This window comes from Poecilia reticulata, linkage group LG4, assembly GCF_000633615.1.
Source record: "Poecilia reticulata strain Guanapo linkage group LG4, Guppy_female_1.0+MT, whole genome shotgun sequence".
Lineage (NCBI taxonomy): Eukaryota > Metazoa > Chordata > Actinopteri > Cyprinodontiformes > Poeciliidae > Poecilia > Poecilia reticulata.
In genome coordinates this window covers 22,513,192-22,530,160 of record NC_024334.1, presented here as the reverse complement: position 1 = coordinate 22,530,160, position 16,969 = coordinate 22,513,192, and the positions used below count along the sequence as shown (strand labels likewise).

Below are 16,969 nucleotides of genomic sequence, written 5' to 3'. Positions count from 1 at the left end.
TGTGTGTGTGTGTGTGTGTGTGTGTGTGTGTGTGTGTGTGTGTGTGTGTGTGTGTGTGTGTGTGTGTGTGTGTGTGTGTCACGTTATAGGGAAAATGTTTTATGGAAGTCGAGATCTGGTAATTATCGAAATTATGTTTTTCTCCCCAGTGTCCCCCATTTTCTCCTTCTCCCTCTCTTGTTCCTGCTTAACAGCTCTCTCAAGGCACTATAATTTAAATGTGCTGCGGTTTGCAAGTTTGGCTGTAGCTGCCTCTGTTTGGCCATGATGGCTGGCTTCTTTAGCTGCCTTAATTCCTCGTCTGGCATCAACTAGGGCCTTTTTTTCATGACATCTAAGCTGTATTAAGCCACTGACTCCCTGACAGCCCATCAGAATGCGCTCGCCTGCACTACTTTCTTCTCCTACTGTCTGCTAAGGAGACGTTGTGTGTACGGCTTATATTTACACTCACAGATCTGAATTGAAAGGATGTACTTAGTAGGATTTCTGATCTTTGCAATAAGAAACCTGAACCATATAATAAAGCGAACGTGTACTTGTACAGTAGCCAGTCAAGTAACATGAAGGGAATTCAAGCAGTGACATAATTTCATCTTTTATTGATTATTGCAGTTGACAGAAACCAAAAGAATTTGTGTTACTTTCGAAACACAGAGACTATTTGCTCATTGATGCACGTTGATGCTCGAATAAAAGCCAACCAGGCGGGCAGCCATCACCCTCACCATCCCCCTCCAAATGCACTTCCCCCCCATTTAGTCATCTCTTTGTTCCTGTCTTAAAGCATCAGCACCAAACTGCCCAGCTCACAAACCATCAATGCTTGAGTCACTCTTTAAGCTGAGCTGTAACCCCACAGTCCTTGCTTATACTGCGTGCATGCATTGGCTGCTGTCGGCGAGTCAAGCAAGAGTGGTGCATCCTGATTTCAGAATCAATGCCCAGCCCAACTGGAGTGATGCTCAGCTGGATGCAAATTGACAAATTTTTGTCTTGAATGCGTACAGATTGCTCAGGGAGGAAGCTGCGTGCTGCCATTCCATATGTCCCAGTAGAATACACTGTAACATATCTGCTCTACTTTTCCTCTCTCGCTCCCACCGACAGGCACCTCTTGTCCTTATGCTCCCTCCCGCCTTCCCCCCACAAACCCACGGTTCCCTCTCATCTTTGTCTCACTCAAGTAACCACGGATGGAGCTCAGCTTTGCCATTGTCCCTGTAGGCAGGCAGATGCAAACTAAAAAGACCTAACAATCTGTCTGCAGTCACCTCTGAGTCACCCTTACCTAATTTCCTGTGCTCTGCATCCCTCAGGGAGTGCCAAAGTTGACAAGACAGGTGGAGGGGAGATGAAAGAGAGGAGGTCTGGACGAGTCATTCAGTAACGCGTCCAGCTGTGTTTGTGTATGGTATACCCTTGAATATTGGGGGTAGTTGATGGGATGTCTACACATGCCATTGGGCAATAAAGGCCGTAACATACAGAAAGATTTGTGTACCCGTGACTGTCTGTCTCGGTTCAAGGCTGTGTGTAAAACAGCTCAATGCACATGGTCGATATGTTTCTCTTTCCAGTCTTGCTACCTGTGCACCACCTTATCTACATGCTAGTTAATCAACCCTATTGGCACTACTGGAAATCATTGGAGAGTAATTGCATTGAGGATTTCTGAGTGCAAAGAATTGAAAAATTACCAACTGAGTCCAATGGCCAGTGTGACAAGATCCCCGTGTCTTTTTGCCATTGTTGAAGTAAAAAGAAAAAACAAAAAGAAGCATTTTTTTATGCTTGTAGCTTAAGAGAAAGAGTCTTTGCTCTTTACAATGATAATTTGCCTTCTTTGTTCTATCAATGAAAGCTACAGAAATTAATTTGGTACTGGATGTCTAAATCAAATTGTGTACGGAAGAAAAGACAATGCTGATCTAAAGGCCCATTCAGTCCCTGCTCATGTAAATCCTGGCCTTGAAAATTGCATTAATAAGCTGATCACACATTATTTTTGCACCTGTGTAATCCCTTTTGTATTGCTTAAACACAGTCGAAGGGAGATGTTGGAATGGGCTTAGGGAATCAAGGTGTGTTGTGGGGCAATCAAGAGAGAGGTGGATTTTGCTGTGGATTTCATTGTCCTATTGTGCACATGCATCTGGTCGCATTGGGCTTATGTGGGCGTATGCATGTGCCAACATCCATTTTTAATGTCTTTATCTTTGTGTGTTCCCTCGTTGAGCGGCCAGGGGAGTCTTATTTGCCTCTGTTCGAGTCGTGACTGTCATTGTTTTCCATTCCTCTGTGACACGGTGCTTGTGTGATTGGAGTAGCAGGCATCGTGACTAGTGTGGCTACTGTGTGGCAGGATGGAGGCCAGGAATATCAGGTCTTATAGCCACCACCCATATCCGAAACTCCCAGTCTGAAACAGACTGGCATAGGGTCAAAGCGACTGAGGTTTTTAACGAAGAGATTTTGAAAGAGGAAGTTTTGGAAAGACTTAAGCATTTTTCACGGATGCATCACAGCTGTTTCTGCACTGCTTTGTTGACTTCCTGTATCCCTATTCCCTCATTGTCTTTCCCTTCCCTTGACTTTTTCTCTTATACCTTTACCTTTGTGTGTAGCATTTGTTGTTGTTGTTAACTGTATCCACATCCTCACAATGGCAATTGTGGTCATTTTGTTTTGTCAATTCTAGGTTTCGTGGTTAGTGTAAATGAAGTATATGGTGCACTATTTGCATGAACTTGATTGTTTTGAACTTTGCCACTCTGGGCTCTCTTTTAACAGGTGAATAAATTCTCTGGAAGTGAGCTGGACATTACTTATTGCTCACACTGTCTGTTTCTTATCAGACCGTATTACAGACAGCTATCTTTCTAATAGACCCTTTCAGGAGCCCTCTACCCCCTCCTGACTACCTTTAGGATTTAGGGCATGGTGCAACTCATTGATTTTTTTCTTCCTTGTCTCTTTCAAGAGCCTGTTATTGCATCTTTAGCTTGTGTGTCTGCTCAGAGACTATCAATAGTGTCCTGGTGCGATCAAACCATCTAGGTCGATGGGCAGGTTAATAAGCAACTTTTTGAAGCTTACCTTTCACCTTGCCATTCGACAGGTGAGCAGCTGCACTGGAAGCAAAATGTGGCTGGAGAAGCCGGCTTCCTTCTCTTGTGACTTCCCTCCCTCCAGCCCCCTCCTGTCCCGCCTTCCAATCCTCTATCCTCTTTTCTCTGACACAAAGCTGCTCAGTTGTTCATGAATGTCAGCTCAGAGCTGCCAGCACGCTCCATCCCCCACCACCTCCCTCCCAGCCTCTTTTAGACTCTCAGCCTCTCTCTTCCTCCCTCAGTCCTTATCTCTCTGCCTTACTTCGCTTAGTGTGCAAAGGAAGAACGACTGCAAATGAGTTCCTTGAACCACAGGGACCCCAATAAATAAAACTGTCAGGCAGAGATGTCGAAAGGGAGAAAAAAAAAGGGGGTGGGAGCCAGAGGCACACTCTCGCTGAATATTTCATCACCCTCTACCACTCTGACACCCTACCCCCATTGCCCGCATCCTCCATCCCCCCTTCACCATCCTGATTCCCTCTGTCCCACATACCACCTTTTCTCCTCCTCTCCCTCTCCTCCATCTTGTCTCTACTACTCATCCCTCCAAGCTGCCCCTTATCATATTCTTCCCATTCAGTGCATGGCAACCAACGCCTCCTGCTAAACAAAATACCATGTCCTGGCCGGCAGTGATGAAAACTGAGGGATTGAAGGGACTGGCTTGTTAGCCAGCTCCTTATTTTATTTTTTTTTTGCATGTAACTTCTGTCATTTCAACCTTCTGAGCACAATGATGGACTCCTTTGTCTCAGAGGGTCCCAGCTGAACTTTATGAAATGTGACAGATTAGCAACCATGATTAAATCAGAACAATTCTAATTGACTTCCTGCTAGTAAATATTATTTATTGAAGTCATAAAACCACATTTCCTTGCAGAACACCGAGTGGAGTGTAGAGATTTATTTGAACGTGTCAGTTGCCAAACCGGTACAGAACATGCCCCTGGTGGATATTAATTCATATTTGGTATATAGGAAAAGTGCAACAGTAGATGTCTTCACTTTATACCTGGAGAAATAGGGGTCTACCAAAACCTTAAAGGTACATAATGGTTGCCTTTCTTATAAAATGGCAAAGGTTGAACCTAGAACAAAGGTGGCAGATGGTAAGAGGCTGAAAAAACCAGCAAAAACAAAACTCTCTTTTGTTTGTCTGTAATGTCTAGAAAACCTAGCTAGTGTTGGTCCTGACGTCAGCGGTGGCCAGCTACATTAGCTGTCTTGGCTGGGCTCTCGAGAGCAGACAGGCATGTTTGGACTGGAGCTGAGCTGCTAGCCGAGACCACTGGGAATCATTTACTAGCCAACTCTCCAGCGCCAGAGAGCCCCACTCCCTCCCATCTACCATCTTTCTCTCACACAGACATATAGACATACTCTCTAACACATTTCCTCTTCTTGTTTCTCTCTTAGTCTCTGTCCGTCTGGAAAAGGCTTGTTGTTACACGATCGCTTGCCAATCTAGCCTCTGGCAGGCAGGATGTAACATCTTCCGCCTCCTCCCATCCCTAAAGAGATAAGAACTATTTCAGGTGTTCCACTCCACAGCTCAGAGCTACACAGACCATTTGCCCTTCTCTTATATTTTCTTTTCTGGGAGTCTAAGAATTGTTGGGGAAACGGCATGTTTTCAGGAGAGGAATTTCACACCTGGAGGTTTCAATGCGGCTCTTTGTGTTTATCTTCTGGGGGACGTGAAAGATGACCGCACAGATATGAGCTGCCAATCAGATAGTCATCGAGATGTTCCCTGTCATTTTCCCTTCTAATGAGACATGGATGTTTATGTGGGTTTGTGGCCTTTTAGTTGCTTGCCTGAAGCCGAGGTTGTGGTGGGTGGCATGTGTATCTGCAGAGACCCCAAATGAGTCACATTCGGTGTTACACACATTTAGCTCACATGTATGCGAGATCTAACACGGCCTGTGCAAGCGACTTCTAATTTGACTTCATGACTCAATGGCTGAGACTTGTGAGTGTCAAAAATCGAACGGAGGAGGGAAAAGAAGGAGAAGAAAGGAAAAAAAAACTAACGAGGTGCGAGGAAGAAAGCTTGCCTCTCTTGGAGGCTAATTTGAAGCCTGCCATGTGGTGTTGTGAGCTCAGTGGGAGTACATGATTTTCATCTTGGTGGTTTTGAATAATCCACACTAGTTATTATAAGGGTAATCAAGCCTCCTCTTTGTTTCTCCTGCTGTCACTCACTGTCATGTCTTTTCTGTCACTTTCTTTTTTTGCCTCTGCTTGCACACCCTCACACAGAAAAAAACAAAGTTGTAAAGCAAATACCCTGTTTAGTCTTGGCACCTTTAAATGTTCCTAAACAATGATTTTGGATTGAAGTATTTTCCAGGCCTGGGGAGAACTTAGAAATTTGTGTTTCTAGGACTGTATCCTATTTTAGAAATATTGCATCTATACATCCATGAACTCATAACCAGGCTTTGTATTGGTGTACATAGGTAATTGGATGAAAATCATTGCAATCTCTAAAAACATGAGCCTGGAAAATCACAGGCTATTGTCATGATAAGTATGTAGGAGTCCTAATTTCACATGATCCTTTCTTTTGTCTGATGCTCACACACCCACCAGATACAGGTGTAGGTAAAGTCCACTACACTCACGACCTTCTACTTTAGCACTAAGTTTTGCACATGGTTTTGTAGTAACAGTTGTTAGTTTTTTTCTGATTTCTCAATTAAATGTCTCAGGTGGAGTTTAGTTAGAATCAATATGAATACTGCATGCCTGTGTAGAATGAGAGGTGTGATCAGGAGCAGAGAGAAATGCTCACTCATTAGCCCTAGCGCCAACCCCCCACATGCTTTTCTCTGTGCTCGTTTTGCGGTCTCCCTTGGGGTCTTTGACGTAGTGTTGGCTGACTGTTGACTCTCTCCTGACAGCTGTCAGTCACTGCCTTAGTCAGGCCTGTTCGTTTTTTCTTTCTCCTTCCCCCAACGACCTTTGGATTCTGTCTCCTCCCCCCCTTGAGTCGCACACATATACACTCCTTCTTTCTATCAGGCAACCTTTTGTGTATAGAGTTTCATGCAATACCCTGCCCCACCCTGCCCTCCTCCTCACTTCACACCGCACCTTACGCCTGCTGAGTTTGTTGCCTTACCATGCCGTGGTAATCATTGCGGGTGTGGACTGTATCAACAATCCATCAGCAGCTGAATTTGCATTCAGAAAAGAAAGGAAACCTTAGTTATGTTTGTGGTGGGACCTCCTGAATAATAATTTTTTTTGCTACTTTGATATTTGAACATTTACCTTGCAAAAATGTTGTTGATCGTTCAGCCATCATATCACCTCAACTCGCTCAGATCTTTTAGTTGTCTGTCCTCTCATTTTCCATCTGCTTCCCCCCCCTCACCATGTGAATAGCGATGTCTAAAGGTCACCATGGCAATACAGGAGTCGCGGTCGATTGAGAAATAAATAAGCACAAGAAAATGGAGAGTTCTTTTTGAGGACAGGCTGGCGATTTTGGGGTTAACCGTTGCCAAGATCTTAGAAGTAAAGGCGAAAAATGTACATGGTACAAAGGCCAAGCAAGAAAGAATGGCCCCTCATCCTCTCTATCTCCTGCCAAAATCTATGCTCTTTTCTGCCCTTATTTAGATTGTTGTTTCTGACTCCTTTCCCCCTTGGGTCTAAAAGCACACAGGCAGCAAGGGCTGTTGAAATATTTTTGGATAAATGTGTCACTTTGTATTTGCCAGTAAAGGGTGGTTTCTGTTTGCCTTAGTATGGGAACAGCTTTAGATGTCACCAGTGTTGAATCTTCAAGACCAAGAACCTTTCTGACCCCTTGATGACTCCTCGTTGAAAAGACGCAGACTTTTAAAAGCCAGTTTCAGCACAGAATGTTTGGTATTTAGCGTGAAGCTTCCAAACCAAGTCCTAACAAACCAGCTAGCCCATGTGCGGTTGCGTGCATCTATCCGGGCCATGGGCGGGTCAGTGAAGACCTCGACACTTGGCCCTTGTTGATCGTTGCCAGAATTCCAAAAATGGGCAGCACTTCCAGATCCGCTGCAGATCCACAGACAATTGACTATTCTGTGCTTGAGAGGCAGGCGGGGTGTATTTCCTGAACGTGGGACAGATTTTTCAGGCAACAAGCCAGACAGAAGGGTGGCCTTTGTCTCTGAGCTGAATGACACTGCTGACTAAGAGTGGACCCAGAGGCAGTTGGAGGAGAGCAAAGAGTGGAGTCTGTGTGTGTTTGTGTGTTTTCCAATAGGTCTCCTTATCCAGAAGTAAATAGTCCACTGTTACAGAACTGTGAATGATTGGATGGTAGTCTAAATGTGGTATGCCTGTGTCTCTATGAGAAGAGGGGCTCAAAGCACTTTTGTGTCTAACTCAAATGCTATCTACGACAAAAAAATAAAAAATATTCATTTACCATGAAGGAATTCAATTCAGTTTGCTTCACTTGAGGAAAAGATACCGAGAGGTCTCATGAAATACAAACATTACTCAAAAGTATTTTCTGTTTTTCTGTTTATGTGTATACAGGTCAGTGACTTCCTGTCCGGCCGCTCCCCGCTCACCCTGGCACTGCGCGTAGGGGACCACATGATGTTCGTTCAGCTTCAGTTGGCAGCACAGCAATCTGGGGGTCCCCAGCTCCAGCACCGGCACCTCATCAGCCGGGGAAACACAGAGGCCGCCGCAGGACAGCCCACAGCGCAGCCGCCCCGAGTTCCCCACATTCACCCGCTCTCCCCCCACCATCACCCCCAGCAACCACACAATCACCCCAGCCCCCATCCTGTCGCTTCCTCCTCCTCTTCCTCAGGCTCACCTTCCTTCCCGTTGCCAAACACGCACCACCAGCCGCTCCCTCCTATGTACCACCAGTCACCCTCCTCCCCTCACTGTAGCCCCCCTACTCCGCCACCCCACTCCCCTCGCCCGTCTCACATCCCCGGGGGAATTTTCCGCTCTCCATCTCATCATCACCATCATCATCATCACCATCACCACTACCACCAGCCCTCCTCCAGTCAACCCAGCCATGACATTGGCCAGGTCAGCCCTGTAGCCCCGGTTTTGTGCCCTGAGGTAAGACCCCAAGAAATGCATGTTCTTCCGTTTTATATTTGAGTTGTTTTTTTGTTTTTTGGGAAGAGACCTATGGCTTATCTTACATCTACACTAAATTAATTTGTCATAATTAAATAATTAGACAAACTTTATCATGCACACAAATATTCAATTCTCCAATGTAGCAACCGGAATAATGGAGAGGAATCTTTGGTTTAGTCAAACTGCTGCAGGGCTAAAGATAGAGTGATTTAGCAAACCGTTTTCTTGCTGTCAATCATCAGTCATAAACTTTTATGATCATTTATTTAACTTAGAAAATCTTTAACAGCGAAATGTGCTGCTCATTCTCTCTTGACCTGCCTGAGAGCTGCCATGAAAAGTGAAAGCAAACAAACATCAGTGAACTCAAGCAGAGAGCATATATAAGTAAAAATGTCTATTTAACAAAGAGAAGAGGATATGATTATTCCTCATTACGCTACAACATGCATTCTCTTAAATAGAGCTACACGCAAAGAGGTTTTTGTCAGCAGTTCAGTTTCACTACCATTAAATAATTGCAGTAAAGCTAAGGTGGCTTCTAAAAAAATGGCAAGATGTATTAAGCCAGAGTTTGAAGTAACCTGCTACTGTATGGATTAGTAAACTAAGCTTTCACAATGTAAATATAGGGATTTTTAAAAAGGTTTTCACAACTCCTATCTATGAACATTTGCTTGTGTAATAAAGTGGAAATACTCACACTTAATTTTTGTCTCTATTGTGTTTTCACTTCAGGCTAACTGCAGCACCAACAGCCCTGGCAGTGGTTCTAGTCCGTCAGCACGCTCACGAAAACCTGGAGCCATCATTGAGAGCTTTGTCAACCATGCTCCCGGAGTCTTCTCAGGGACCTTTTCAGGTAAACAGACATTGAGCTCCGCACTGAAAATCTTGCTTACTGCACAAAATGAAGTCGAACAAGTCGTAGTGCATCATTTTGTAAAACTTTTCTCTATCTTTCGTCCTCTCTCAGGCACTTTGCACCCTAACTGCCAAGACAGCAATGGGCGTCCAAGACGTGATATCGGTACCATCCTGCAGATCCTCAACGACCTCCTGAGTGCCACTCGGCACTACCAGGGCATGCCCCCCTCCCTCACCCAGCTCCGTTACCAGACTCAGTGTGGGTCGCCCACCTCCCCGTCCCCCTCACCACCTCCTTCACCCCCAGTCGCTGGGATGACGGGCCTCTCTGCCAAAGCTACCTCTGTGCCTGCTGGCAGCCCTCCTCCAACTCTTCATCCACTGGTGCAGTGCCAGAGCCAGATCCGCATGTGCAAACCCCCTGGTGAGTGAGCCCTCTCCGTACACCTTTTCATCTAAGCATGTCAAAAACACAAACAGAAGCACACCCCTCACCCCTACTTACACTGAGTCTTTGTTAGTCCCTTAACGCCCTAATGGCCTCACGAAGCAGATGTTCCTGCATTTGGCACCGCTTTGGGGGAGCATGTCTGTGTGAGCATTTGTGTTAAATGACAATACAGCCACTCATTTTTGCAAAGCTCTGTTCTTGTTTTGCAATCAAATGAAAAATCCATTGTCATCTCTGTCTTTTTCTGTTTCTGTTCTCAGAACGCATCATGGGTATCTCAGTTTGGTTGGGATGATTTTACATCACTGTGCTTCATGTGCTTATTTTTATCTTTTAAAATACTGACGATAGTTGAACTGAAAACTCTGACTAAAGAACAAAAACACTCAGGCATATATGTCTCTTGGGTTTTTAAGCAGATGAAAAGAGGAAGTGAATAAAGGAGATGGGGGGTGGGGGGGGGTCTCCTTAGTAATGCAATACAAGCTTCTCCAGGCCTGTTCAGTCAGGCTCCACTTGTCAGTCAGTCGAGTTGGCTTTGTTTTTGTGCATCAAGGAGATAGGTTTACCTTTTCAAGCCTGGGCTGGGCTATGTTTAGATTAGATTAGGCTTTGGGTTACTTAGCCTGTGTCCTAAAGAAGAGCTGCAGCTGGGACATGCATGGGCCGGACAAACCTCGACAGGTTCTTGTTTTAAGAGGGCTGGGCCAGGACAGGTGTTGTAGTGCACGTGATACGGTTCTGGTGCAGAGCTTGGATGTTTTAAAACCCTCTTTTCTGAGCAGCCACTCAGGATGTTGAGAATCTGACAGATGTCCAGAACTGATAACATTCAGGCAGTGTTGTGAGGTTAGACTGACTGTGTGGAGAAAAACTGCATTGTCTTCTAATGCCTCCTTATCGTCTGCTGAGGAAATTCAACCACTCTATAGAGAAACACTGGTGAATCTTGTGGACAATGACCACATATTGTGGAATAGTCCTCCTCGGGTGGACCCTAAGAGAACGTGCTTAGTTTTTAATATTTTCTGCTGACTGAAAAAGAAACTCATACATATTCATTGTTTTCTTCTGGCTTTGTCCCATGTTGTGCGTTCCCTGCTTGAAAGCGGTACAAGAACATTCAAAGTTATTGTAAAGACTGAACCCGGCATCAGTGGGATTAACCACTATTCCACTGCCAAACTCTGAGTACCTTCACAACTGCTCACTGAACAGTTGTAATAACACAGGCTTATTTTTCCTATCTTAGAAAAGACCATTCCTTCACTTCCCCACTTGTCCATACTCACCCCGCCCTTTATTCCCCTCCCACCTCTCCCTAGTCTTGCCATGTCACTTCATCTGCACTCAACCACCCACGCCACTGCCCCCCTCTCCCTATTAGCCATCCAAAAACAGCCCCGACTGTAGAATCCATCTCTCTGTCCGTCTCCTATTCGCCCCCGTCTCTTTCCACGTCTGTGTTGTGCATCAATACATTGTCTGTGTTCATTTGGTCTTTAAAAATAGACTTATTCCAAAAATCAGCCCTGAGAAGCATTTTCTTTGTGAGCTCTACAGCAGTAAGAGAAGGAGGAGGCACCGGAGGACAAGGGTTGTTGAATCCACAACTCCAAGCTACTTATCCTATGGGTGTTTATATTCTACCATCAACCATATCGCATGTTAAGTTTTAACTAGAGGCTAAGGGTGAAAGAGGAGCCCGTCTTTTGTCGTTTCTCTCAGTTGTATTTCAAACCTTAGTGACACAATGGCAGATTCCATGTGCCTCCTTTGTTTTCTATTCTACATAGCAAGCTACAACCAAACCAATGACTGAGCTCTGAAGGGCAATCTTATCATTCGACAACTGATGGAGGACTTGCTGGACTTAACACTGCTTCAGAGGAACCTTCACTCATTCAGCTCCAGTTAAAGAAAAAAAGTGCACTTCTCATCTGCCTGAGTATGTGCACATAGCCGAACTCAAGGTTGAGGCAGCCTCTCGAAAATGTCACCTACCTCGACTGTCTCTTGAGTCTTTACCCTTTCTGCTGCAAGTTCACGAGTAGAAAAAAAAAAAAAAAAACTCAACACATGCACATGCAGTTAGTCCCAGGGCTTATACAAGCAGCCAGCTTTTCCGCTTTCGCTGTGTAAAACTGCTGAGTTGTGAGGATTTGTCAACATGGGAGTCATGTTGAGTTTGAACAGGGGTGCATTAGCATGGTCTAGCAGACTGATTGTTAAGCTAAATTCCTTTGCTGTGTAGCGTGGACCGACCCCACCATCCGCCCTGCAGCCTTCAGTGTCGATCACCCCCTGCCCAGCCTACCCTATTGTGTGAGGGGTGTATATAGAGCACCATGCTGGACCATTGTGGGTCAGAGAAGGGGAGGCCTATGGGATTATATGGGTACCTTTTAGCCCTACAGCTGCTTTCGTTCAAACTGAGCACACAAAGACTGGGCAAAACAGAAGCAAAGTTGGCTCTTAAAGGCTCTCCAACAGCTCCCTTCCCCCTCATGTGTGTCTTCCACATCCTTTAACTTGCCCTTGTCTCCTTTTGATTTGTCAGGTCATGTTAGCTTCGTGCAAGCTAAGACAGAGCAAAGCAGGGGGAAAAAGGAAGGGTGACTTTGAATGAGGCAGAGACAGAGAAGGATTCTTTGCCCTTAACTTTATCGAGTCTTGTACTTAAACGGTGACCCACACGCTACTCATTCTGCCAGCAAACTTAACTCCTCTCTCATCGCCAGCCAATATTGACTGGGATGCACATGCGCCACTAAAACTGACCGAATGCCCCCAGCGACTCTACAAGGCCACAGAGGTATCCAGGAAAGCCAGCCAAGCACATCAGGTGCCCTTTCATAGTCGGGAAGGAGAGGAGAAGAAGGAGGGAATGCAAATGAAGTCTAAAAGTCATTGAAGAGCTTGTGTCCCTGCAGGGCCGTCAGTGCCCTTTCACTGGCTGTCAGGATGCTCATATTACCTCTGCTTTGATTGGTTGCTTCAGTATGTATCTGTGTAGGTTGAGTATTTCTTTTTTACTGAGTGGAACCGGGTAGCCTTTAGTTCCATGTAGGATTATCAAACCTTTGGGGCACATTTCTGAACTCTGCTTTCTGTAACTCTGACACTCTCTGGTAGAGATTTTTGGCTGATTTCAACTGCTTTTTGGGAACTATGGTAAAGGAAACTCAATGAACATTGCTCGAAATACCTTTTCACTTCCTGTCACTGGCAGACCAAGTAGGAACAATGTTGCACTATGCATGTACAAAAGCAGTTGATGTAAAATAGGGATTTCCTAATATATTAAAGCAAATACTGACTTGTAACCAATAAATCTTCCGTTACTATCACTATCAGTATGTCTAGCTAGCATCACACAAACAGTAGTCCCATTGTTTTTTGCTTTTTTGGCTAGAGAAAGTCCATCCCAACATGGTAGCACTTATTCTTGGTATCTTCACAGGCAAAGAAAAAATTAACTATGTTTTTAAATATATTTTTTTAGCTGGCCCTCTGACCAATTAAGGCTGATTAATCTGAAAACTTGACAAACAATTGTTGTGACCAACAGCAGTTTTTTTTCTCCTTACAATAGTGGTCTAAGATGCATATAAATGTATGTCTTACAGGTCATTATTATTCTAGTTTAATTCCAAAATGAATTATTTATATTATTTGCACCTACAATGGAGAGAGTGCGGTCAGTAATACTAGATAGAAACCGAAGCAGATATTGCTGCACTGTGATTCTCCCTTCCTCTCCTTTCCTGGCCTCGTTTGTTTTTCCCCCTTCCATTGTCTTCCCCTCCCTCCCTCGCTCCTTCCTCTGGTTTTCTGGATGCTCAGCAAACACAATGTTCTCTGTGCAAGATCACAAGACTTATCTAGACAAACAAACAAACAACAGCAATAAGACAACTGCAAATGAAGGCCAATCTTTACACAATCAATAGAAGGAGAAGCTCCTTTAATCTCCCTTTGTGTCCTGGACGCGGCAGCCCTCCTCCTTTTTTTATTCTTCCTTTCTCTCTCCATCTTTTGCCTGCTTACTCCTCCGTCCACCCACTATACCCACCCACTGGACCATCTCCCTCTCCCCTACCGCTTCTCCAGTCCTAGCTGTGTTGCTGGGCTGGGCTCAAAGGCAAGGGAAACTGACTGATGCATTGATTATTCATAGATCACCTCTTTGCTCCTTGACTCTTTTTTTCTCTTTTTTTTTTTCTACGTCGTCTGGCATATTTACGAAACGTGCTTCAAAGGGACAGGCTAGGATCATTTTGGAGAGGGAGAGTGGACTGCTCAGGAGGTTTTGGTGTGGCTGGTTTTACGATAAAAGAGGGGAAGAGACTGGCATTTCCTTCCTCTGTGCCCTTGAGCTGTGCTCTGTTTGATACTGGTGGCGCATTTCTAAAAAAAGGAACCAGTGTTGCTTCCTTGTTTGTCTTTCCTGTGTCACACAAGGTTGTGTTTGGGTAAGGGTTCCCTAAATCTCTCCTTTGCATTTATACCCTATGTCGGCTCTCTGTGGGTGCAACTGTGCTTGCGTCAAACTCCAGCCCATCCAGTCAGACTGAGCCAATCTGTGTGTGTATGTGTGCCTGTGCTACGTGGATTGTAGCACAGGCACAATCTTTTTTGTATTCAGCCCTAATAATAGCCTTACTGTCATAAACATAGTCTGGAGATCCCTGCGGCCAGCTGTGTCCGGCCCAGCCGCCCAGGGCTCCGGTAGTGACGCTCATGAATGGCCGAGCTCACACACGCACACACACACAAGTTTGGTGGTGCTCCAAGCACATTCCCAGAACTCTTGCCAAGCCAAAGGCCAAGACCTCCTGCCGCCCCACCAAACTGCCCTCTGTGTGTATGCGTGTGTGTGTGTGTTTCCTTCTGCAATGCTGAGATGAGAGCAGATGTACCCCCCTCACTCCCCCTTTAGAAACCAAGATCAAGACTAACGGACTATCTTGTCAAGGTAAAGGGAAGCAAATTGCTGCAGAGAAACAGATTTAAGTCCATAGGCAAACAGTGGCTTTCTGCTGTTTCATTATGTGCGGCCAGTTTCTCTTCAGATTAGTCTGTGCACATAATAAGGAGGCGAAGGGAGGACCAGTGAGGAGAACAAAGCCTAGCAGCAACGTTTGTGGCTATCACATGGTGCAGAAGGAACAATAGATGTATTGCCGGACACCCCCCCACCCCACCCCCTCACACCCCTCACCTCTGGTGTACTGGATTCATTCCCGAGGGGTGACACATTGTCCTCAGACAAAGTGCAGCATCTGGATGCACATGTATGTTGGTGTCAGGGCTGACCATATTGAAGTAAAAAGAAAATATGGTATGACCAATGCAATGGAAAGACGTTAACCTTTTTCGACTCGTTACCTCCTTTTCTGGTTTTCCAAAAGCCTTTCAGCACTTTACTTAAGTGTATACTGCTATAGCATAATAAATAGTCCCGGAAAGGGAAAATTGCTTTGCACTGCTCAACCTGATAAGCAAATCAGAGAAAAGAGGTAAACGAAGCCCACACCGAGTCCGGAATTCATTCCGATAGAGAGGGGGAAAGCAGAGGAGGCCATAATCGATTCTGCAAACTGACACCTACGGCTGATCCTTTACCCTCCACCTTTTTCCTCCATCGTTTATTCCATCCCCCCGGCCTCAGGGGGAGGAATTCCTTAACCCACGCCGCCGTCCCCTCCTCGCTGCGTCCCCCAGCCGCCTCCCCCCTTCACCTCTTTCTCTTCTCCGCACACAGCCCTACCTAGCTGTCTCTGGGGAGACATGGGCCAAGATACTGGAGAGGGAGGGGTGAGCTAAGGGGTAAAAAGGGTGCAGTGTTTGGAGGAAGAGGGGGGCACTCAACGAGCTGCGATTTGGAAGCTAGAGCGATAATAAAGAAATAGAAGAAAAAGAACTATTTTAGTCTCTCTTTCTAGTCTAGGCTCTCTCATCGCTTACAATTTCCATTCGCTTGCATTTCTATTGAAAGCCAATAGCGTTGTCCGGGGCTGGAGATGGATGGCTGCACTAGAGCTAAGGTTTAATCAATAGGTCTTTTTAATTTGCCATCGATCCACGTTAAAAGCTACTGCGCCTGTTGGTGCTGGGTCCATGTGTGTGTGTGTGTGTGTGTGTGCGCGTGCGTGCGTGCGTGTGTGTGTGTGTGTGTGTGTTTGTGTGTGGACCTTTTGAGAGAGTGCTTGTGTGCATCCATATCCATGCATGACTGTACACATCGTGTGTGTGTGTGTGTGTTTGTGTAATGCGGATTCCAGTGTGTCCTTGTGTGTGTTCTCGTGCACAGCAGAGATGGCCGTTGTGCTTTGGTTTATTGACATCCTAGCCCAATATTTAATTATTTAATTCCAAGACAGATACTAATGGAGCTAGCTAATAGATTGCGGTTGCCTTCCCTTCCTTCTAAGCTCTCCGAATATACGCATAAATGGAATTAGGCTCGACTTGGCCGGTGTTGGGATAGCATTTGCAGTGCAATGCAAGACCTCTCCCTGGAGACTGGAGTCTCCTATAGGCACATCAACAGCTAGAAATGCACTTAGGAGAACACACACCCACTGAAGCATGTCATACTTAATTGTGTTTGCAAATATCACAGGGAGCCACGAGCGTGTGCTGGCTCTTTCATATGTTTTTACCTTTATCGGCCCTGCTTATGGCTCTCTAAGAGATTTGATTGTGGGTGGGGGGGAAGGTTTCCCCACTCAGAGTGATGGGAAGTTAATCAAAAGATTTAACAGTCATCTCCATGGAGTGTCTGCTTTTAAGTTTGGAGCACGTGGGGAAGGAGCAAAACATGTTAAAGAAATATTATCAAAAGCAAAAAAAGAGCACCCCTACCTTCCACTTATAATGCGTTTATTGAGTGGTTAAAATACAAACAAACAAAAAAAACCTTCATGATCTTGTAGTTTATTTCACCAGTTACCAAGCTATACAAGTCTCAGACAGAAATACTAATGTGCCCCTTTGTTTCGCGCAGGTGACCGCATCCGTCAGACCGAGAACCGAGCGACTCGCTGCAAGGTGGAACGTCTGCAGCTGCTGATGCAGCAGAAGCGTCTGCGCCGGAAGGCCAGGCGGGACCAGCGAGCGCCCTACCAGTGGCTGCCAAACCGCAAGGCCGGGCGTAGCAACAGCAACAGCAGCATGTCCAGCGAGGGCTCCCTGGATCTGGACTTTGACGACTCGGTCTGGAAGCCCGACGTCAAGGCCGACTTAAAGTCCGAGTTTGTGATGGCCTGAACACCTTGTCCACCCCCGTTCTTTGTGAAGATTCGTAGAATTTGTGAAGCGTTTCTTGGGATTAATGTGGAAATATATTATGAAGGCTGTGTCTTGGCAGGAGGTCAGGGGGAAAGAAAAAGTTGTCCTTGTGACTGTTATCTGCCACATG

At 45.5% G+C, this 16,969-nt stretch overlaps 1 protein-coding gene across 1 annotated transcript in view; it reads left to right on the top strand.

Moving 5' to 3' along the window:
- The window catches only part of midn (midnolin), a 22,149-nt gene extending 5,186 nt beyond the window's left edge, over positions 1-16,963 (top strand). Inside the window, exons 4-7 of the mRNA XM_008407220.2 lie at positions 7,653-8,201; positions 8,964-9,087; positions 9,202-9,516; positions 16,556-16,963. Of these exons, the coding sequence (XP_008405442.1) occupies positions 7,653-8,201; positions 8,964-9,087; positions 9,202-9,516; positions 16,556-16,818 (1,251 nt within the window). The 3' untranslated portion in view covers positions 16,819-16,963. The remainder of the gene's footprint in view (positions 1-7,652; positions 8,202-8,963; positions 9,088-9,201; positions 9,517-16,555) is intronic.
- Positions 16,964-16,969: the final 6 nt, after the last annotated feature.